At 42.2% G+C, this 24,680-nt stretch overlaps 1 protein-coding gene across 2 annotated transcripts in view; it reads right to left on the bottom strand.

Annotated features, from left to right (window-relative positions):
- Positions 1 to 1,418: 1,418 nt before the first annotated feature.
- Positions 1,419 to 24,680, bottom strand: part of cbfb (core-binding factor subunit beta) — a 28,066-nt gene continuing 4,804 nt past the window's right edge. The window contains exons 3-7 of one of the 2 annotated variants that reach the window (XM_019876942.1): positions 23,645 to 23,761; positions 9,457 to 9,573; positions 9,205 to 9,300; positions 7,753 to 7,814; positions 1,419 to 3,035 (exon numbers count right to left, since the gene is read on the bottom strand). In XM_019876942.1, the coding sequence (XP_019732501.1) occupies positions 7,785 to 7,814; positions 9,205 to 9,300; positions 9,457 to 9,573; positions 23,645 to 23,761 (360 nt within the window). In that variant the 3' untranslated portion in view covers positions 1,419 to 3,035; positions 7,753 to 7,784. Of the gene's footprint in view, positions 3,041 to 7,752; positions 7,815 to 9,204; positions 9,301 to 9,456; positions 9,574 to 23,644; positions 23,762 to 24,680 lie in introns of both variants that reach the window. The other variant, XM_019876941.1, reaches the window with a different exon arrangement.

Here is a 24,680-nt window from a genome sequence, read left to right on the forward strand (position 1 = left end):
CGAATAAGTCCCCAACATATGAACACAACGGGTTCCGAAAGGCTTTTTTAAGATGAATTGTGCGTAAGTCGTTATATAATAAATCTAAATCTCAAAGCGTGAGCTTGAGTTCTTTTTTTTTTCCAAGTCCATCTCCAGGTGGCACAACCTGTCACGCGTATCTGAAAATGATGCACCCTAAGCGGCCACACTCAGTGTCATCCTCCATGCTGGAAATCCAAATATTTAAGTCTATCTATTCATCCATCCATTTTCGGCATCACATATCTCAGGGTCACGGGCGTGCTGGATTCTTCAAAATCAAGCTTTGAAATGTTGCCAGGCCAACTTGCAGGGGCTGTTGCACAGCTGCCAATCCAAAATTGAAGAATTTTAGAAATTGGCTGTATCAGCAATCAAATGCGAAGTGATGCCTCAACAGCGGCAGTAGTGTTTGCCAGGTAGCTGCGGGGCCCTGCAAGCAAACAAAACTTTTGAATTGTGAAAACTGTAACCCTTCTCTTGCCCACTTAGATCTGTAAAAATGTAACAACGATCAGCGCAAGATGTTTGATTTTGTGGAGGTGATAATGGTTTTTCCTCATAGGAGCTCACATTTCATGTCAATAAAATCCTAACTTTTGACTTTTTGTATTTTCACAAGTTGAAGAGTAGAGATGTGAGCATAAGAATTCAGGTGAAGATGTTATTCATCTTTTTGAAACACTAGGTGGCAACAGAACTTGACAAAGCAAGCCAGGAAAAATTATTCCAAGGCTTGCCTCCTTTCTTCAATCAAGAGACAGGCTACGACTTGGAAAAATAAGCAGTCTCCGCCCATAAATAATAGGCGTTACATTTGCTGAAAAACGCCACAAAACCCCTTAAATTACAATCAGTTTTTCCAGAGGGGTGAGTTTTAGAGTTGACATCAGCCTGATGGCATCCCTCATCACCAGTGTCCACCGACATCTTTGGAGATTACCATCACGACATGCATTTATGGCCATTCGACCGCCTCAACAACAGGCAACATGGCCCATTTAGACTCAATGTCTTGGCAGTTTTTAACCATTCTGTGACATTCACACCAATGGATAACTTAGGATTGGAAATTAACCCAATGAGCATTTTTGGGGCGAATTTTAGGAAGTAGTTTCAACATGTGGAGAGAAAACTGAGACAAGTGCAGTGAAAAATGTAAACTCCACTGAGGAAGGCCAGAAGTCAGATTTTAACCCAGAGTCTCAAAATTGTGAGGACTATGTGCTAACAACTATGAATTTATTCTGCCAAAAAAATCATATTATGTTTATTTTAATCCGATGGATTTAAAATGAGTGAGGGTGGGTCGGGGAAATACAGATCCCGATGAAGAAATTGCCAAAAAGTATTACTGGAGGTCATCAGCAGTGGACACAGAGCTACAAGAGCATTTGTCAGTATGCAGACCTCTAAGCAGGTCAACTGTTCATTTCCTTTTAATTTCTTTACAAACAGACAAAACATATACAAAGTAGAAACATATTTATGAATAAACTCCATGGATTGTTCTCATTAAAGGGGGAATCGCTTGACAAAACAAATCGATTTTGGTTAAAAAGTGATTCACCCCCCCACCCTCCTGAAATAAAAGCAAATTAAAAAAACATTTTTGATATTGTAAAAACATTTATATGACCTAATAACAGAACTTTGGATCCACATTCAAATCACAGGAAAAAAAAAAACACATGAAACAAAAGAAAAGCAGAAGAAAATCTCACGAACAAAAACTTTTTGGTATTTTATCAATGACAAATTGCAACATGTTAGACACAAAACACTACTGTTGTAGCCACTAACAAAGAGAAAAGATGAAATAAATGAATATATTTGAAAATGAGTAAGATTATAAAAAGTAAACATCATGACTTTCACACACACACACAAAAAAAAAAAAAAGATAATTAAACACATTTCACTACGCTCGTGCCATAACAGGAAATTGTTTTCTTTTACTGCATTCATACTTTGACAATTCTTAATGAGGAATAACTGGGGGGACTGGCCAATGGATGGATTTAAAATATAAAAATAAGGATGCTCGATTCAAACTATGAATTGATGTGTGTTTTATTTTGGTGCATGGCTTACCTGTGTGATGTGTTTGAATCACCCAATTATTCCTCATCCGAACCCTATAAAGGGAGCGTTGTAATGATAAACAGACTGCCCATATAACAGCCAACAAAGTAGCCCTCAATTTAGTTCCATGCAAACAAAATTCATGTGAACTTGACTGATTGTATCACAGAGTGCAAAACACACCTGGACGACATGTTATTAAACCCCCCCCCCCCCCCAACATAATTTTCCTTGCTACATTACCCCTGACTTAATATACCTTGCCAATGCGGTCATTTGAGAAACAGTTGAAACTACCACTAAGAAAACAATGTAACTCTTTTGGCATCATTCCCGCACATCGACCTCCCTTTCATTCCAGCAAGGTGAAATTTGGTCTCAGAAAACAGCAGTTTTTTTGTTGTTGTTGTTGACGACGTACCAAGTTAAGTCATCATCACTGCTGATTAACTATTCTTCTATTTGATGATCCTTCTGTTTGCCTTTGTCATCCTCTCTCACATTTATTCATGATCAAAAATATATTTTTGGTGTGTATACTAAGTCATTAAACCCAGGGGCGAGATTTTGCATGACCTGATCTTCAATTCTTGTTTACTCAGACGTTCGTCACATTTAAATGTGAGCAAACACAGAAGGTGTTTATTTTATTATTCTATACGGTTCACTTTCAATTCAATTAATTACCAACATTCAAATGCCGAAATAAAATAACCGTTTCATTTTAAAAAAAAAAAAAAAAAAAAGGAAAATACTGGTATATAATTGCAAAATTCAACATTTCATTTCAGCTAATTGTGAAAGTGAAAGAATATCAGCCTGAGTCTCCTCCACTTCGTTCCTCCACTCGTTGACGTCTTTCTCAGCACATCTTGTGTTCCGCATCAGCACTGGCCATGTATAAGCCAGGGCTGTGATCCTGCTGTCGTCTGGACTGGGGAGAGAGGATGGTAGGTGAGAGAGGAAATATTAGCCAAAAAAGTGGGTGCAGTTGGCAGATTAGGACAGAAAGGAGGTTATGAAGGACAGTAAAAAAGGAGGTAGAGAGAGGAGATAGATGTATTTAGTCCAAGGTTTTAAATATCCAAATATATCACACAAACTCAAACGTTTCTTCCTGCATTTATCTTAAAAAAAGCACGCAGAGCAATATTTCGAATTTCTTTGCACAACATATATTTTATTTGTACAAATCAAATTTTAAATTAGTGGTCATAACACATTTATGTGTTGAACAGAGAAAAGAAATCAATGTATTTATTGGTCAACACAACTTAAGTCTTGAAATGTAAAACCTAATATATTGAACTCATGTTTTGTGACAGGCATAAAATTTCCCATGATGCTTAAAACTCTTTGTTTCTATCATTTTTTGATGCACTTATTGTCACAAGGGTCGCGGGGTGTGCTGGAGCCAATCCCAGCTGTCTTCAGGCAGTAGGCGAGGGACACCCAGAACTGGTTGCCAGCCAATCGCAGGGCACAGAGAGACGAACAACCATCCACGCCCGCACTCACACCTGGGGACAATTTCGAGCGTTACATTAACCTGCCGTGCATGTTTTTGGAACGTGGGAAGAAGCCGGAGTACCTGGAGAAAACCCACGCAGGTACGGGGAGAACATGCAAACTCCACAAGGGGAATGCCGGAGCCAGAATCAAACCCTGCATCTCTGCACTGTGAGGTCGACGTGCTAACCCGTTGACCACCGGGACCCCCAAAGTCAATTTTTGTGCTATTCAATTGCACACAATAGAACGTTTTGAAAACTTAATCGTGCCCGTAATGTGAAATGTCTACATCTTAAACACTTTCACCCATAAATGCATAGATACTGTATTTCAAAAAAATAAATAAAAATAATCATAAGCAGTTCCAAACAAAACCACTAGAGGGTATAAAAGAGCTTTTTAAAGGCAATACTGTGCCGTTGACAAATTTGTATCTGACAGACTTAGCAGGATGTCTGGCACTGAAACGCACGTACGCGCACGCACGCACGCACACACACACACACACACACACACACACACACACACACACACACACACACACACACACACACACACACACACACACACACGCATGCTGTCATTAGGTCTTCAGAAGTGATTGTCATAACTTTCAAAGTATCTAATGGCAATGAGCGTGGGACATGGCCTGGTCCTGCTGTAAAAATACTTGCGGTTATGTGTTTATACTTGTGATAGCTGAGAGAATTGGAGAAGGAGAGGGATGAGCGGGTGAGAAACTGAGCACAAGGGGAGAAGCAGGTAGCACAGCAATATGCAGACAGAGATAGTAAATAGGGTCACTAGTTCAACCGGAATGCCTTTTGTGACGCTCGCTATAAAAGCAAAATATCACACAGTCACACGCTCAAGCTAGTCATGATATAATTTTACCCCCTATCAGCCTGACTGACTCAGTGTGTATCTACAGGAAAAACACTTGTCAGAAATAGAGGCACGGCCAATACATTTCAGTCTGTCTGTCTTATCTTAAACCAACCATTTGTTTGACCCCCCAGCCCCCACTCCTCACTCCTCAATTCATGCAATACAAGCATGACTGAATCAGAATCACTCCCCTCTTTACTCGCCATGTGTGGATGAAGCATTTCACACTGGACTGACTATTTCACTCCTATTGGATCGAAAACAATGGCTGTGCTATCAGTTTTGTCTTCGCCAAACAACGGGGTTTACTTTTGGTGATAAAAATACTGACTGTTTTTGCTGTTTCACGGTGTGGCGTTTCTCTTTGCAGTCGGGAGCACTTCAATCACAAGGGCAGGAAGGCTTTATTTATTGATCCACACACAAATTGAAGCCTGCTAGTCCAGTGTTGGCCGCTTAACCACAACTCAATACGAGAAGTGAGTGTGTGTGTGTGTGTGTGTGTGTGTGTGTGTGTGTGTGTGTGTGTGTGTGTGTGTGTGTGTGTGTGTGTGTGTGGTTGATTGCGTGTGTAGTTGTGCCACAGCTTTGCTGTGTCTGCAAGTTTGTGCATGCGTTCACTTGAACAATACAGTATGAATATGAGACGAAGCAGGGGGGCTGATGTCGATCAATACTAATGATATATTAATGCTTTCTGGCCCACATTATCATTTACCACCAAATTCTCTTTCTGTGTGTGTGTGTGTGTGTGTGTGTGTGTGTGTGTGTGTGTGTGTGAGTGAGTGTGCCCGCGCGAATGTGAATATGCATTTACCAATCCATTGCATCCATCCATCATTTTTGCAGATGCCTTTTGAACTTGAATAAGTGGCAAAGCCCCACTTTTGGGTGACTGAATTAAATTGTGTTTTTGTGAACTATCTTATCTTATTGTCTACAACTTCCAAAAATAGGAAATATAATATGTCAAGAATCCATTTTAAAAATCCCTTAATATTTGGTGTAATATGTATTAACTGTGTGCATTGTAATGAAGAAGTTTAGGGTACTGTAAGCCAGTGAGATAGTTCTCAAAATGACTATACTGTATATTAACATCTATCCATCCATCCATTTTCTTTAGTTTTCTCATCCTGTTCAGGGGCGCCGAGAACTGGAGCCTCTCAGTATAGAACACTGATTTAAGCCACTTTTACATGTGTCTAATTTTGCATCGAATGGGTGTGGGAATTCGCAAACTGTTTTCAAAAGTAAACCGGTGCTCCCAGGAAATTGGTTTGCGTCGTTTTCAATCAAGTAAACATACGCAAACAAAAATGAGATGACTGAAAATAAACTCCCAATTATGCTGCTCTAAAAAGATAACCGGTTACTTAGAAAACGTTGCAAATTATGCGACTGCAATAGAGCCTAACACAGGACACACCCACTAATTTAAGAGTCCAAATGCGCATCAAAACAATTTCTCTGCCAGATATAAGGCCTGGCTATGTCTTGTTCAGGGTCTTTCAGGGGTAAGAAATGGTAATTCTATTGATTCAGTGGGAGATCAGTAGGACCTTTCTTCTTTTCTGTGCCTCAGGGAAGAAATTTGAGCTCAGTTAGATGAAAAGTGACCTTCAAAAAAAAATGCCTGACTTCCTCTCTTGGTACTTTACTCATATGATCTCTGTCTGCTCAGTACCTTCCTTTCTATCCTTTCTAGTTTTTGTCGGAACAGAAGCAGCCACGTTTGTTGGGTTTTGATGAGTTCTAGTCCATATTTTAATCTACTACAGTATATCTCTCTTAGGGGAAGCAAGGTGGCGTAGTTCAGTGATCCCTGTTTTGAATGCTGGCTCAGGCACACCCAGTGTGGACTTTGCATGTTCTTCCTGTGCTTGTGTGGGCTTTAATCTCGGTATTCCTACCTCAAAACATATATATTAGTTTAACTGATGACCTCTAATAGTCCATTAAGTGTGAGGTGTGTGAATGTTTTTTTCTCTATGTATGCCCTGCGATTGACTAGTGACCAGTGTGTTGTATCTTCCTGAAAATCAGCTGGGGAAGACTCCAGGTCTCAGGTGACCCTAATCAGGATAAGTGCTACAGAAAATGGATGGATGGATGGTCCGATGCAGGCATGCGCACAGATATCATATATTAGCGGTGCTCCAAAACCAGCCCTTTGCCCTGGATGGGAAAAGTGCCCTTTGCCTGAGAGCATTTTTCCTTCATTCATCATCATTTGAAAAATACTAAAAATCTCAATTACCCCAAAAAGTGCTTTGATAGTACACGGGTATTGAATTCTTACGAGAATTGTGAGCATCGCTGTGCCAAAGCCTCTGCCATTTAAACTAGAGTGTCTTTTAGATCCTATGCCAGGGGTGCCCAAACTTTTTGGACCGAAGATCGACTTTTTGATCAACCAACCTCCCGCAATCGACCCGTTACCACGCAACAGCATTTCAAATGAACAAGAAACTGAAGAAAGAAAGGTGGCGTTTTTCATCATATCTTTTTTTCATTACTGTAGGTTTATCAAGAGAAATGAAAGCAGAAGTTAAACATATCTCTTGATTGCGTCAATAATTTCGCCAATTAGTGCCCTATTTTTATTTTTTTTTGGTTTGAGCACCTGTCCCCTAAAATGTCGGTTCAGTGCGTGCACATGCCCTGATATCTCTTGTAGCAGATAAAATGGAATCTGGAACGCCAGGAGAAGCATTTTAAAATGGTACACGTGAGCTACTATCGTGATGTTCATGCATTTAACATGCTGCAAAAATGCGTCCCATGCCTCCGTGACAGGTCTCCCACTAAGGTAGGCAGTGATTTCCTTTTCACAAACTCACAAACAATTGTATCTAGTTTATTTTTCTGTTTTGTTCATGTTCGGGGCCGTTATGGCTGTTGCCCATCATGGCGTGAGTGAGTGTGTGTATGCATGCATGTGCGGTAACGGTCGATCGCGTAGGGTTGGCTGGCTTGAAAAGTAGCTCTTCGGTCAAAAAAGGTTGCCCCCTGTATGACATCTTTTTAAATGCATATACATTGACATGCACACATTTGTCAAGCACGCAAAGAGCAATCATAAAAACACAGCAGAAAGTGATGGAGAAGGACACACACACACACACACACACGCACACACACACACACACACACACACACACACACACACACAGATTCCCACTGACGCACAGGGTAGTTTAGTACATGACAGTGTGATAAATGTGAGAAATGAAGGACACAGACCCTGTTGTTTTCTGCTGGCTGTCTGTCTGTCATCAGTCCCAGATTTTAGAAACCACAGGGTCCTAAAAAAAAAAAACAATTCAGGGTTCATTCGCAGGACGTCAACCATCCGTTGATTTCACCAAAGTCTTGAGGGTAAAGCGAGTTTGCATTGAGTCTGTTAAATAAATGTTTTTGATGGGTACAAATGCAGTATGGAAGAATATTTGACATAATAACAGAACTTAGCTTCAGCAAGAGAGTACTAAACATCCTATAACAAGTGAATCCTCACAGTGCATTTATTATAATTGATAGGAACATTAATCAACATTCAACACAGTTGACAAATGCGACACCTTTTATACATGGTGAGTATTCACGAAAATGAAAAGCGTCATTCATCACCTGAAACCTTCCGTTTCATCTCAAGTACAACCTCCCCTTGGCTGACACAAACGAATGCTAGTGCTGCTGGTAAGTGCGTCTGATTCTTGGTGTTGTCATTTACGCACCTTCACTCTCACAGTGAATAAGGCTGAAAGCTTTGGGAGTACTTATGAAACGTGTTAGTTTTCGCCTCAGCATCTTATCTTCCCCACTCCACCGGGTTCACCCTGCTCATTTTCCTCACAACTGATTTGCTGCCATCTTGCTGAATCAAGACCGCACATATGCTATAAAAATATTGATTAATCTTGTGGAAGCCCGGAAGGTGGGGTGCATTCGAAACAGTCATGATCATTTTTCAGCATGTAAATTATGACAAAAAATATCACTGCTTTAAACCAAAGAAAACTTGATGAACATATTTTTCAAAAGACATTTGGGGCCCTAGGAAATTGTTCTCCTTATTGGAATTTGGCCCTTGCTGTTAAGATTTTATGGCAAAGTGATCATGCACTAAAACCAAGATTTAATTCAGTCTGGTGCAAAAACACTGGGCTTGATCCCCAAAAAGTAAAAAACATTCAAGCACACTTCAAACAACCTCAAGATGCTCCAAAGCAAAGCAAAAGCAAAAGCATGTACATGAAAATGCTATTAAAAAAAAGCACAAATCAAAAATTCTTCAATTGTTTTTAAGTTTTTAAAAACGCTCCAGATTTATTATTTTATTTTATCAGGAGTGTCGAATTGAATACAAATAAAAAGAATTTCTAGTCGTTTAGGCTATGATACCAATGCTTTTTATTGATGATTCAGGTTTTTGCCATGGTGTCGGTTTCGAGGTATTTTACTCAGCTATAGCATGAAAGTTAAAATGTTCATATTGTGACAATACTATGACAACACTATTATCTGTTGTTTACTTCTTCATTTGCGTGTGCACAAATGCAGTTAAAAACAACTCTCAGTGTCAGAACCTCTCAGTGAGCAGAAACCAAAGCACGAAAATACTGTTGGTGTTTGAAATGAAGTTGAGTTCCACTGTCCGGCCATTTCTGAATTTGAGATCGCTCACTCTCTCACCTCGAGGTCCTCTCTGTGTGACCGCTCTCGCTCTTCAAAGTCTCTGGTTCTGCGTCGAGCCTCCTCAAATGCTGCCTGAGCCAAAGCATCCTCATGCTACACACACACACATACGCAAGTAGAACGTCAGATTACTGTAAAGGCTCCTGGGACACAGCAAGTTGCAAACAAGCTATTTTGTAAAAAAAAAAAAAAAAAATCCTAAGTGAGATACAGTAGGAAGGCATGTGAATTTAGTATGTGCTCTGGTACCTGCGCCCTCTCATCATCATATTCCAGGAACCCCATCCCGTCCAGCCTCTGCAGGTCAATCCAACCTCTCCAAATCACACACACTCCATTCAAGATCATTGGAGCCTTTAAATGGACCTGAGGAAACAAAGAAGCAAACACTCACAATAAATATCTTCACTATGATATAACAACATAGTAGGACATGCAGGCTGTATAGAACATGACATGAGTTATTTACCATTGCTTAAAATTGACTCCCCAGTAAGACCCCCTCCTAAACCCCCCAAAACCCCCCAAACAAACAAAAAACCCAAATAATTTCAAGATTTCCATGATGCAACAGAAAGACTGAGTCAGCCAGTTTTGTTTTAGGTCAACATATGGGGCTCTATGTGTAGACAATGCTCATGCGCTTGGTATGTAAACTAGAAAAATCTTCATATCATCATCATTTTGTGCAAGTGCAAACCTTGTTTAGCATGTTTAACAATTTGATAGAACACGCTGCGCCAGGCTGGGCACTCCGGGGGACCGAGCGCCTTTTTTTAAAATTATATCTTATTTTTACCATCAGCCCAGCTACTTTTGGGGTCACACACGGACACAAATGATTGGGGTGGAAGGCCGTCTCCAGGTGCCCACTTCATACAGGGTGATTTCTCCAACTTTATATCATCAGTGCAGGTCTGTTTGCAATTCCTTATAAATGTACTTTACACACATCAATATCCTGCAAGGACTCCAGCGAGTCAGTTTCGGCTTCGGCCATGTTGACCGTGCGCCTATCCTGTGCTGAATTTACAGGGAATGAGAGGAACCACTTTCATTGGCCGGGAGGCAAGGCGGGTGTGTTCACGCCCACAATGGTGCAAATGCCCGTTTCTACTATGCGCGTCTGCGGAAATGCCAAAATAAAGGAAGCTCCACACATGAACACAATAAACGTGCGATTTGTGCTACACTTGAGTTGGGCACAAATACAGGGCCCGAAATGTTTTCTATTTCAGTAAGGTTTCTATGGCAATGTTATGAGTTTGTGGTGTTTTTCAAAGGAATACTGATTTCAGTCTCAAAGCACATGAAGCATTTCTGTACTTATAGGGCACAGTCAATGTGAAAATTAGCTCCCTCCATTTTTTTTTTAATTAACTTGTCTTTTCTTTCAAGTTAGAGCTGCAGTTACATTGTATTCTTCTTCTTCTTATTATTATTATTATTATGATTTATCTTGTTTGGTTTCTTAATGCCTGAATGTCAAAATAATCCGCATCTTTGAATGAAAACAACTCAATTTGCTCAGATTTCAAAACCATAATTACCGTAAGAAATGAATGGAAATAGGATTCGAAAAAGAATGTCTTCAAAGGGGACATATTATGGAACACTGACTTTTTATTTTTATATTTTAAAACAGCGCTAGGCTCCAAAGTATTTATAGAGGAGCTCAGACAGGGACCTCTTTTACCACAGCTACTCACACTGCACAGAGGATGTAGGGGGACCGCACCCCGAGAGGCTGTGGGTTTTTATGTTTATTCCAGTCAGATGTGCGTGCGTACTTGTGCAAAGACAAGGAGAGAAGAGAAATATTAGTCGCAGAAAGCGAGAGATGGCTTCCACGTCATTGGAGCAGAATGATACTTTAAAAAGAAAACTTCATTTTGCTTGACAAGGAAAATATTCGTGTGTGCGTTTATGTGTGTGTGTGTGTGTGTGTGTGTGTGTGTGTGTGTGTGTGTGTGTGTGTGTGTGTGTGTGTGTGTGTGTGTATATACTGTGTGTCTGTATGAGGGGAAAATATGCAGAAACGGTCCAACCACAGACTTCCTCTGAGAACCATGTCAACCCCCACATCCATTTGCTAACACACACACACACACACACACACACATCGAAAAAAGGAAAGGGAAAACAGCAAAATGTGGCGTAAAATTCAGCCTCCTCAGAAAAATGGAGGAGCTCCGTTATTTGGTCGCTCCTGAAAGCATTGGTTTGATCGGATGAAGGTAGTGTACTGTACAGGAAGCGATGTGCTGTTGCCAGCATGCCACGTAGTGCTCAGGACGCCAGGTCTTTATTTTAAAATTATGTATTTGAATTCCTTACACACACACACACACACACACACACATATGGACATTTGGGTTTGTTGCTGCAGGGTTTGTAATTTACTTTTCATAAAGAATAATCGGGCGGCCTGGTAGTCCAGTGGTTAGCACGTCGACTTCACAGTGCAGAGGTACCAGGTTCAATTCCAGCTCCGGCCTCCCTGTGTGGAGTTTGCATGTTCTCCCCGGGCCTGCGTGGGTTTTCTCCGGGTACTCCGGTTTCCTCCCACGTGCCAAAAACATGCATGGCAGGCTGATTGAACACGCTAAATTGTCCCTAGGTGTGAGTGTGAGCGGTGATGGTTGTTCGTCTCTGTGGGCCCTGCGATTGGCTGGCAACCGGTTCAGGGTGTCCCCCCCCTACTGCCCAAAGACGGCTGGGATAGGCTCCAGCACCCCCCGTGACCCTAGTGAGGATTAAGCGGTTCGGAAGATGAATGAATGAATGAATAAAGAATAATCGTTTCAATTAAGATTCAGACTCTTTTTAATGTCTTGAACACACATTCAAGCAACTGTTTAAATGCCTGGCACCACAACATATTTGTTTAGCACAGAAGCTAAAGAAGTACCAGGCACCCAAGATTGTGTTAAACAATGTCAGAGCAAGCTTCTGATTTTTTTTTTTTAGCTGAGGTGGCAAATGCAGGTCCTGCGAGTAAAAAAACCTGCCACAGTTGGCCTTTAGCCACAGGTGATTCAACTCAAGCTCATTTACCTGCCGACAAAGACTGACAGAAACCAGAAATAACAATCCTGGGGGTGTAGTGGATAAAACAGCACATTCAGGTCAGCCTGGTGTTTTAAAAAGTTGATCAGTAGAAACTGAAACTGTGTCAGACTGTCAGCAAAAGTGGGCAGTCATTTTCACTTATGAAACTGCCTTTGAAAAGTAGTCAGACAGCTCTCGCCAGCCAATATGGGGCACTTGCTTCTTGGGTAGCTGTGAAGCACTAATACACGATAATGCTGGCAATAGTTGCTGTATGTTAATGTCAGCATAATTCACTGGAGTTTGTTTTTTTTTAGCACCCTTAATTAGTGATTGAACATGATTTCAGTATGACGGTGTTGATATTGGTGGCAACAGTTTGTGACAGCAATACAAACTGGCCCCAACTACAGTCGGGAAGACAAGTCAAGGCAGTTGATGTTGTTTCCACGCGCTGCCGGAAATAACTTGAAAATGAAAGCGTGACAAGGCACTGACGTCCAAGTAATCTTTGCTAAACAAAAGTTTATGTTTAAGTTGGCTTTCTCTCCGCGTATTACTGTCATGCATTACATGAACAAGAGTTGCTGCGGCTGGCTTGATTGTCTTCCCAACGGTACACACCAAATAAGTACTTGAAGCAGAAGCAATTACAAGAGCATTTTTTTAAACCAAAGGACTCGAATTAATCACCCCTAGTGGACAGGCCAACATGTGACAAATATGTCACATGTTGGCATACAAGAGTCCTGCACATACGTCAAAAAACTACAATCTGTACTCATGCCCACATCACATTCTAAAAAGGTCGCATCTATCGCCTCAAAATATATTTTATGGACAAAGCGTTTTCTTCCGTCACTGACATGAGCTTCTTTAGTGATGCCCTTCTGGGGAGGGAAACGGTATCACCATAAATCGCTAATATTGGTGAGATCATTCATCTTGAAAAGGAGAGATGTCCACAGAAATGTTGGTGAATATTGATTGCAGTTTTCAGCAACTAAGCAGCATTTAGTTTTGTATATTACGCATTTAGACTGTCCAAAACAACGGTTCGTGTTGATCCAATGAGTTGTGGTTTGATGATACATCTCCAAGGAGCAAGTGAACGAGGCATCTTCCCAAATCGCTTCACTTTGACAAATCCGATATGACTGCGGTGTGGACCTACTCAAGATGGCGTCTATGTAAATGTACTGTAAATGTGGTCTACGGTAATATTTGACAGCGGTGGTCGCAAAGGCCGCCATTCTGGACTGTTGACTGAGAGTGGCAGTGCTGCGCAAAATTGAATACAGTAGCATCAAACATATGGAGCAAAGTAAAGTCTATCTGTAGGGTATTCAAAATAAATGGGCCCCCTCATCCATTTCATGTGCCCCCTCAAGTCTGAGGTCTGGGGATGGGGATGGTTCTGGTGTGTGTTCCTGCGTGCGTGCGTGAAACAGTGAGTGTTGGCGGAGAGTGTGTGACACAGATGTGGAGTGAAGAGTTGGCACAGCATCTCTCATTCAGTCTCGTGCCAACCATCCAGTCAGCATCTAACAACTGCCCATAAGACACGACATAACGCCCACCAGTGGCGATAACACAATAGGCATCTTTGTCTTCCAATTCCTGAGGAGTGACAGTATGTGGCCCCAACGCATCGACACACTTTCATCACACAACCTTATAGATGTTCTTTGTGTTTATTTTGTCATTTGTCCTTGACTTAAAGTTCAAGTTGTGTTCCATCAATGTGAATCAATGTGCCAGTTGATCAACATGGGTCACACATTTCCAGGACATTAAGGAAAATGACCCAAGTATTTGTCTCATGAGTCATCCCTGATTCACACACACGCTGTGAGCCTTTCACAGCTAGCTACTTGAACATGACACAAACATTGCGCTGATGTCACGTCAGTTCTGATGTTTGGGGGATTAATCACACTGCTCATGAGGAACTGATGCTGGGGACGTTCTCGACACGGTATAAACTATCGTTTTAAATTTTAAGTTCAGCTTCCTGCTTAAGTTCCATGGATTGTGTTGGTTGAAAAAATGCTACATTTTTTGATCAGTTCCGCATGGACATGTTTCCTCATCTGACATGGCACAATCAATTTTTTCGGGGAAAAGACAAATTGAGGGGTGTTAGGTTAAGTGTTTTGTGTGTGTGTGTGTGTGTGTGTGTGTGTGTGTGTGTGTGCCAGGGATGACAGCAGCAGGTGGAGAAGGACCATGTTAGTGGCAAACCTTGTTCCAAACCACAGAGCAAGCATTACAGGTCTTTTGTATGGCATATGCGCCCACACAGACATAGTGAGAGTTGAAATAGAATACACACACACTGTAGATACAGAGATTAAAACACACACACACACACACACACACACACACACACACACACTGTTCCACATTCTCTTGGATTTATGAAAGTCAATAAGGAAGAATTGGCCAGAACAAAAATGGGACCCACTCAGGGGATGAAAACTCGTGTTTTCATTTGAGAGAAATAATCATGACTGATGTATAATTTGTTGTTATGGATGTATGAATGTAAAATGAAGCCAGATATAAGGCACTGTGTAAGCCCGCAGCATCTTTGAACCCTTTTGTGAAAATTTTTGTTCCGTTTCCGAAATCCCAGGGTCCACCCCCTGAACACACGCTCCCGCAGACTATTCTCCACACTTTGTCAACCCCGACATGTTTCTTGTTCTGAATTAAAACACTGAAAGCATTTTCCTCATGTTTACCATTGCATCGTAATGTTATAATGGCTCGCGGCAGTTGTTTTTTTTTTCTTTTTGCCTCTCCATTGTGAGCTTGTATGCATTTGGGTTCCTCTTTGTACGAACCAACAGCTGCTTGTTCCTATGGCTTTCACGCACATGGAAATGCCATGCAAATGCACATAGAATTATCATTCATCATTCACTGAAGTTTGCATTGTGAAGTGACCTGTCTAAAATGGGTCAGTCATCCCAATTCATTTCACTACCAACAGGTATTTTTCTCACACGACATACTGTATGCTGTTTTGTGAAGGGAGAAAAGAGTTTGCCAAACATCTGAACTCAAACTAAAGTTGTTTGATCAGTTTGCTTTCTATCTATAAACTGTGCCTGATAGCCAGAGCTTGGAATGCAATAGAAGATGGTATCTGAAAGTTAGAGAATGTTTTTTTACAAATGTATCTGGATCACATCAGAGTTTATTCTCACTTGACCAAACAGAGTGCATGAGCAGTAGTCACACAAACCAAACCTGACAAGTGGAAACATTAAAAAAAAAAAAAAAAAAAAAAAAATCCTCCACAATGTTTTCTTAAAATCGGTTAAATACTGTGATTTTGATTTACGCTGGTTTCACACAAACAAAACTGAAGACATTCTCTCTCAACAGGAGGAAATTCTGTTAACCATGAATATAATGGTGTCTGTATTATTTTGTTGCGCTCCAATTTTGTGGGCAACCCTTTTTTTTTTTTCAAATTGTAGACCTGCCAACCAAATGATAATTATGTTTGACTGCAATGACAAGCCAGGTAAACCGTCTCGCATATTTCACTCCTCCCACGGCTACTGGATGAGAAGGACATACAACGGAGGAATGCAGCTGACACACACATGCTGGATATCACACCGGCCTGAGCTCTCACTGCATCGGACCTTGTGTCACTGTCAGTTATTCGGGAATCTCTCGGACAACACACATTTGTCTACCTCTGCGTGCGGAGCGATACGGTCCAACAAAGGCACACGGGGAGGATGTTAACAGAGGATGTGGGCTGAGTGTGGTGCGGTGCATTGTGGGAATGGGTGTGGTCATTGCTCTTCAGCCTAGGGCAGGAAATATGAAACCTGGATGGCATGTGAGTATGTGCATGTGTTTTGTGGTACACTCGCCTTTGCTAAGAGGGAGACCCTGAGAGCAGCCGTAACAGAGGGAAGCAATTAGTGGGGGAGACTTTGATGATGTCACCGACTGGTGAAGAACCCTTGGCACAGCTTCTGTTCAAAACACTTCTTATCTGACACCAAGGCCTTTCATTTAGTGATTCATTTTAAGCAGCAACGCCTTCTCCTGTCACACGTCAATGTTTGTGTGTGATTGTGTCAGAGAGATTAATGGCATGGACAAAAACCACATGCTTCTAGATAAAGGTTCACAATCAAATAGCAAGTATCTGTTTACATAAGGGATGGACGTACAAATCATGCCTTTAATGCAAGGTGTTATTTACCAAAAGGGGCAGAATACCTTTTCTTTTGTTAAACCATTCAAAACAAAAGCAATACAACAAAAAAGTGTGTGGCTTCATTGTTGTAGAAATTAATTAGTTTCTCTGGGAAAAATGCAACTGAAAAATACACCTCTATACTGACATATTTTACTGGCAACATTTTTAACACATGGTTACGGCTGTGATGGGTCCAATGAGAAGTAGCATGTGCAATTTAGTGCTGGACAAGAGACACACACTGGACAATGAGATGGTCACAAAGGAAAACAATGCCATAATGCACAGCAAAAATTTGCAAGGGGTCAGCCGGAAACAGTAAGCAAGGCGCACACTGGAATGATATTCCACAATTTTTACAAAAAGTGTACTTATGCAAGTTTTGTGGAAGCAACCATGCACACGTGTGCAGTAAAACATTTCAGAGAAGCGGAGGCCTTTACAATTTGAGATGGGACAAGCTACGCAGTTGACATTAAAAACCAACACCGTGCAGAGAATTAGGGCAGCCATCACGTGCCTAAACGTATTAGACGACAGCGGTGAGGGAGGGTTCGTACAGTGGACGTCACACGACAAAAGTTAATCTGGGACGGGGCGCAGGGGGCCGGCCGGTCTCCAATTCACTCGCAACTCGAAAATGGACGGACGGCAAAATCTACAACATTGACATTTCACCATTATCCAGTGGTATCCAATTAAAGGAGCATATGCAGCCAGAAACTGAGAATTGACTTGCAAACTATCAGAGCATTGAGGAGTGGTCCCACTGCAAAGGATGATCAAAAACAAGAGCGTTTTCGGGGTCTTATTTCCCCCCAGCTGATGGGTATCGACTGACTAAGCGGAACGCAGCTTCGCTGGTCGCCGAGGCAAAAACTCGGGCGTGGGAAGAGTTTGGTGAGGCCATGGAAGCTGACTTCCGGTCGGCTTCGAGGAAATTCTGGTCCACCACTAACACTGTGGACAGTGCGGATGGGGCGTGGTCATCGGGAGACTGCCTCTGGATTGGCAGACCGCGGTGGTGGTCCCTCTGTTTAAAAAGGGGGATCGGAGGGTGTGTTCCAAATACAGAGGGATCACATTCCGAAGCCTCCCTGGTAAGGTCTATTCAGGGGTGCTGGAGAGGAGGGTCCATCAGGAAGTCGAGCCTCAGATTGAGGAGGAGCAGGATGTTTTTCGTCCCGGCCGTGGAACAGTGGACCAGCTCTGCACCCCTAGCAGGGTCCTCGAGGGTACATGAGAACTCGCCCAACAAGTCTACATGTGCTTTGTGGACTTGGAGAAGGCGTTTGACCGTGTGCCTCGAGGAGTTCTGTGGGGGGTGCTTCAGGGGTATGGGGTACCGAACCCTCTGATATGGACTGTTCGGTCCCTATACCACCGATGTCAGAGTTTGGTTCGCATTGCCGGCAGTAAGTCAGAATCGTTTCCAGTGAGGGTTGACCTACGCCAAGGCTGCCCTTTGTCGCCGCTTCTGTTCATAACCTTTATGGACACAATTTCTAGGCGCAGCCGAAGCGTTGAGGGGGTCCGTTTTGATGGCCTCAGTATTACATCTCTGCTTCTTGCAGATGATGTGGTATTGTTGGCTCCTTCAATCAGGGCCCTCCAACTCTCATTGGAGCATTTCACGGCCGGGTGTGAAGCGGTTGGGATGAGGATCAGCTCCTCCAAATCTGAAACAATGGTCCTCAGTTGGAAAAGGGTGGAGTGCCCTCTCCGGGACGGGGAGGAGATCTTGCCCCAAGTGGAGGAGTTTAACTATCTTGGGGTCTTGTTCACGAGTGAGGGCAGGAGGGAGCAAGAGATCGACAGTCTTATCGGTGCAGCGTCTGCCGTGATGCGGACCTTGTATCAGTCTGTCGTGGTAAAGAAGGAGCTGAGCCAAAGGTCGAAGCTCTCAATTTACCGGTCGATCTATGTCCAAACCCTCATCTATGGTCACGAGCTATGGGTCGTGACCGAAAGAACGAGATCCCGGATACAAGCGGCCGAAATGAGTTTTCTCCGCAGGGTATCCGGGCTCTCCCTTAGAGATAAGGTGAGAAGCTCAGTCATCCGGGAGGGGCTCGGAGTAGAGCCGCTTCTTCTCCACATCGAGAGGAGACAGATGACGTGGCTCGGGCATCTGATTAGGATGCCTCCTGGGCGCCTCCCTGGTGAGGTGTTCCGGGCATGTCCCACTGGCAGGAGACCTCGGGGTCAACCCAGGACACGCTGGAGAGACTATGTCACCCAGCTGGCCTCGGAACGCCTCAGGATCCGCCAGGAAGAGCTAGAAGAAGTGGCTGGGGAGAGGGAAGTCTGGGTTTCCCTACTAAAGCTGCTGCCCCCGCGACCCGACCCCGGATAAGCAGCAGTAAATGGATGGATGGAATTCAGAGAAGCCAATGCTCGCTAGCTTGTTAGCTGCTAACACTAAAATGAACTGTCCCCAGCTGGCTCCGATTAGGCCTTAAAGGACGCATGAGTTTGTGTCTCTTTGACACACACACACACACGCACACACAGATTCATGCACAGGCACACACACACTATTCAAGTAACCTGGATGTGCTACTGCTGCTTTGGTTTGGCATTGTCAGTGTTTGGGTGTGGCTGACAAGCACAGTGGATATTCATATTAACTTTCCTAAGACTAACATGTACAAAAATAACATGGAAATGTATTAACAAATGTATATTAGTGGGTGCAACAATATGTGCAGCTGGAATGAAATGTTCGATACAGTGGTCCGGGTTTAGTGGCCGGCAAGTTCATTGTGAAATTAGCAAAGAGAGCTGGATGTAGTAAGTCTGAATGTCCTCTTCACTGCAAGTACACCCAGACATTATGTGCTTTAAGCATATAAACACAGCCATAAGTGTTAATTATAACTGCAGCAAAGCATGCTGCGAATGCCGGCTTCTCTCGGTGTTAGCGCCGATGACATAAAAACTGCTAATCCTGTAAAAAAAATAAAAAAAAGTGATTTCTTCTAAGAGAAATGGGTTAATCTTTTTACTTGGGCATTTTAAACCTTGAATAATTTGTATGGATTTGTGTAATGTCCTTGCATAGATTTAGTTTACGGTATTTGCACATGCGCAGTGGTGTGATGCAGTCAGTCTGAGGGTAGTATGTGTTTGTGCGCACTATCGTGATTTGGTTCGTCTGTGTGCGTCATTGGCCAGTAAGTCATCCATCGATCCATCCTTTTTCTGATCTTCTTCTCCTGGCAAGGGTCGTGGGGCGTGCTGGGGCCTATCCCAACTGTCTTCAGGCAGTAGGCGGCGGACACCCTAAACTAGTTGCCAGCCAATCGCAGGGCGAACAACCGTCCGCGCCCACACTCACACTAGGGACAATTTCGAGTGTTCCATTAACCTGCCATGCATGTTTTTGGAATGTGGGAGGAAACCGGAGTAACAGGAGAAAACCCACGCAGGAACAGGGAGAACATGCAAACTCCACACAAGAAAGCCGGGGCGGGAATGGAACCCTGCACCTCCGCACTGTGAGGCTGACGTGCTAACCAGTAAGTCATGTCAGTAGAATTCATGTGCATACAAACACATTGCCATGGTGATCGTGAAATTAGCTTCAGTCCAATAAATAGTGCACCCAAAGTGGTCACAATGGGTTTCAAATAAGAGCCCTAACAGGAAGTGCCCTGTTCACTGCCTAAATATTGTTTGACTTGATAAATCTGAACGCATGTTGATTGGTCCCTTTTTGTCCATTTTAACCATTCGTTTTGTCATACTTGTTCAAATAAACACTGATTGTGCAATGGAAAGCCCATTCAGATGTAATTTGGATTTTTGAACAAATACATAATACAATATAAAAATTTATATTGCAGGGAATGGAATGAATGGAAGAATCTGAAAAATGGAAAAATGAAGAATGGAAAATTCAAGACTGAGAAACGAATAAGGGTACAATGACATAATTTCATCGAGTGAACTTAAGTGTCTGAGTCTCAGCCATAAATGCCAGTAATCCAGTAATGTACTTGACATAATGTTAAAAATTCAGCCAGTGTGTTCTGGAAGTGGATTTCTCTTGTTTGGCAGCTCTGCTATAGACTATTCCAACCTTTTTTTAACTGGTTCGTTTGCAATTCTGACCCTAATTTTGTGTCTTCTACTGTCTAAAAATGGCATGAATGAGAGTCAGTTATTTACAACATGTGAGTCGAGGGTGAAGAGAGTGTATGTCTTGCTGTGACAGAGCTTCGAGCAAAGAGGAAAGGATCTCAAACCGTCTTTGTGTCTTTTGTCATGGGAAATGGAGAAGCATAGAAGTAATTTTTGTTCTCCAAAATGCAATAAAACTCTGCAATTAAAGAAAATAGATTTAAAAAATGTCAAACCCTGAAAGTAGTGTATTGAATCAAACTGAGCCGTGAATTTTGTGCACGTGTACACGCACACGCACGCGCGCGCACACACACACACACACACACACACACACACACACACACACACACACACGCAGACGCTCACACCTGCACGCACGCACACAAACATTTTTCCCGATCCGTCACATGAACTGAACAAAACACAATATTTGAAAATGGCTTAAATGAGAGCAATTACTTGATTCCTAGGCCCATTAGTTTAAAAACAAACTGCCACAAACTAACATTTTACATATCGCTTAATAGATCTCTCTGAAAGAAAAGCTGAGAAACATTTTTGCAAGCACCCTACTCTCTGTCGTTCATCGTATATGATTTGAATAAATGAAAGCTGCATGTCTCAGATTACTACCTAAAAAGTAGACTGTTAAGGCTGAAATGAATAACAGCCTTTTAAAAATATCACTTTTTTTTTTTTTTTTTTTAACAGAGCATTGGCTTTTAGAAAACCACATCATGTCTGTCTGTCTCCTTGCATCATACATTACTCTTACATAAACAACTGCAACCGTATATTACACTTGCACATTTCTGAAAAACCCTCATAAAATATTTGTACTCTACATCATGTTTATTTCAATGGTCAACGTGTCCTTGACTTTGCTTTTGCAAAACAACTGTGCAACTGCTTTATGGTGATATTCCTAGCCTCATTAAAACTTCATAGATCTGTGAGCACAGTTGAGGCAACAAAGAAGGCGCTATCAACTTCCTAACACACACACACACACACACACACACACACACACACACACACACACACACACACACACACACACACACACACACAGCCCCAAAATACACTGCATGGAGTAACCTTCCCTCTCTCATTCTCTCTCACACCCCCAATTACGCAGTGCAACAGTCATCAACACAACGTTGAGTTGCAAACCATCAGTGCTCTCGTGTTAAATAATTGAGATTAGTCCGTCAGCTCTGGGGCAAGGAGGTCCATCGATTCGACAGACTGCATTTTTAATGAGCTGCCAGCCAGCATGCATTTCAGCTGGCCAGTGTCCATGGAGGGGCCTTCTGACACACGCGCACACACACACACACACACACACACACACACACACACACACAAGCTATAAATTTAGGCGAGGTGTCAAGGGAGACAATTAACAATCACAGCAGTAGCGTTGCGTTGCTCTCTGCACAAATGCTGTCTGATCTCTCCCGGTTATTTCACGTTGGCTGTGATTTCGAGTGAACCCAGTCACCCTCATGAATGGGAGCTCAGCAGTGATTCCACCTCTGTGACTTCTCCTAAATGAGGGTCACACCAATTACAGGTAATGGTAGAAATGAATCAGACAAGATTACATTTTACTGTGTCGTCCATCTTTAATCGTGACACACTAATCTATGCCTGTAAAAGCGGTCACTTTTAAGCCATTTACTGGATGCTGGGAGAACAGTAAAACACTCTCAGAAGAAAACATTCGGAGAAGCCGCTGTCGGCCACATTTCCCACCGAAACATTTGCACAGAGATTCAATGACATCACAGGTCACCTTGCCCTATGTGCAGTGTTTTCGAAGAATTTTATGCTTGTAATTTGTTTCGCTTTTTCGTTTAAATCCAGTGGCGTGAAAACATATTTGCCTGCTTTGTGAATTTGGATATATATATATTTTTTTGCTTGGTTTCCCCACTTTAAGATGAATGAAACAAATGTAAATATCAGACAACGATAACTCAACATAAAAATGCTGTTTTTAAATGACTACAATGAATAAAAAACATTTTCAAAGCTAACTGCCACACTCCTGTCTGGAAGTGTACTTAGTTGACCCCGCAACATAAAAACTGGTTGGGCCAACCTCAGCAGCAATAACTCAAATCAAGTTTTTCCCATCTCTGTGGAGGTATTTTGACACACCCGAAAGATTTAATTGAGCAACAATGGGATTGGGGTCCAAGCATCAATGGCTTTTTTCTGGTCATGCCACAGCATTCGGATTCAAATTGACTTCAGCAAGCTCTGCAGAAGCCTGAGATTGATCCTGATGATTTGAATCAGGTGTGTTGTAGGAGGGAAACATCTAAAACACGCAGGAGAGTGACACCCCCCCCACCCCCCACGACTGCCACCATGTTTGACTGTTGGTAGGATGTTCTTTTTCTCAAGTGCTGTGTTACGTTGAAGCCAGATGTTAACGTGCCACACCTTCCAAAACGTTCACCATGTACCTCATCAGTCCAGAGAATATTATCCCAAGCGTTTTGGAACCGTGCCATTCCATTTGCATTGAATTGGATTTTTTTTCTTCATAAATAAAATCATTTTAAATGTCATTATTTTATGTTTAGCGGGTTATCTGTGTCTGATGTGTACATGTGTTTTATGATCTTGAAGGTTCATTTGGGGAAACTATACAAAAAAAAAAAAAAGGGAGTTTGACAAGAGGAGGACAACTTTTTCATGGCACTGTATATTTACAATGTGGTTAAAAGTTGTGCCATTACAGTGTGAGAGGGATTAAACTATGTAATATGTAAAAAAAAAAAAAAAAAAAAGTGTAAAATATGTGCTCTGTTTTGCAGGTGTGTCTATAATGTATTTCCCCGCTCACTCTTCAAGAAAAAAAAAACAATCGATAAAAAAATTGTTCACAGAGTAATAATTTGTATGGTGGAATTGGCATCGGCATAAAATGTACTCTTCCACCAGTATTTCCTTGCATTTGATAAACAAATGAGAGAGTGTGCTCGTGTTTGTTTGCGCATAAAGCCCTACCTTTCCTGTCTCTCTCTCAAAGTCAACATACTCCCTCGTAGGAACCTGTCTCTGATCTCCATGCAAGTTGGCTGGAAAGAACTGGAGGGAGAGGTTGGTGCCTGTTGCGACAAAGGCCTGTGGAGAAGGAGAACGAAAGGACTGATATTAGACACTTTGAAAAATTATGAAAGTCCGAAGAGTTATATCTGGTCTGTCAAGAAAAATGCACGATTACTTGGGCAGGATTGCAGCATGAGTTTCTGGTTGGATGAGTAGATCGAGTACAACATGCTAAATGGTCAGCAATTTCCTCCAAAGTCACAGAGCCTTAAATCAAACCTCTGACGCTAAATAGCAGCAACGTGCGTGGAATATTTTTTCTCTTAAAGTAAAAAGTAGATGCCAGAGTTCCGATGTCGAATTCCTTGAGGCAAACTGGCGAAGCTTTTAAGGTGGAGTTCATTAAAGTGTTTACATACCTTTTTCGGATATTAAAATTATGAATTAAACTCATTTTCTAACTATTTAACCTCTTTAAAATGGCTTCAGGCTCTGGATGGAGAACACACTTTCACGTGCTTTGTTGCACACACACACACACACACACACGCTGAAAAACAAATGAGATGAAAAATTGATTGAATGCACTGTTCCGTCAGAGAGCAACGATTTGTCCAGGCAGAACATTAAGTAAGAAATTTCCATTTTTATGCATTTGTGTGCGGGTGTGTGTGTGTGTGTGTGTGTGTGTGTGTGTGTGTGTGTGTCTGAGACAGATCAATACTAAGGACATTTAGGCTGGATCTTAGCTGGGTGCGTATGAATTATGTACTGTGTCATATTTGAGAGGATCGGGAGCGAAAGCCTGAATGCAAGAGTAAAAACATAGGGTGAATATGTCATGAAAACATTCCAAATAAAATAATAAAGGATGCCATGATTCTGTGTCTCTGTCTCTCTCCCACGCCAGCACAAAACACACACACACACACACACACACACACACACACACACACACACACACACACACACACACACACACACACGCGCACAC

Source organism: Hippocampus comes, unplaced genomic scaffold (assembly GCF_001891065.2).
Source record: "Hippocampus comes isolate QL1 unplaced genomic scaffold, H_comes_QL1_v1.1 scaffold110, whole genome shotgun sequence".
Taxonomy (NCBI): domain Eukaryota; kingdom Metazoa; phylum Chordata; class Actinopteri; order Syngnathiformes; family Syngnathidae; genus Hippocampus; species Hippocampus comes.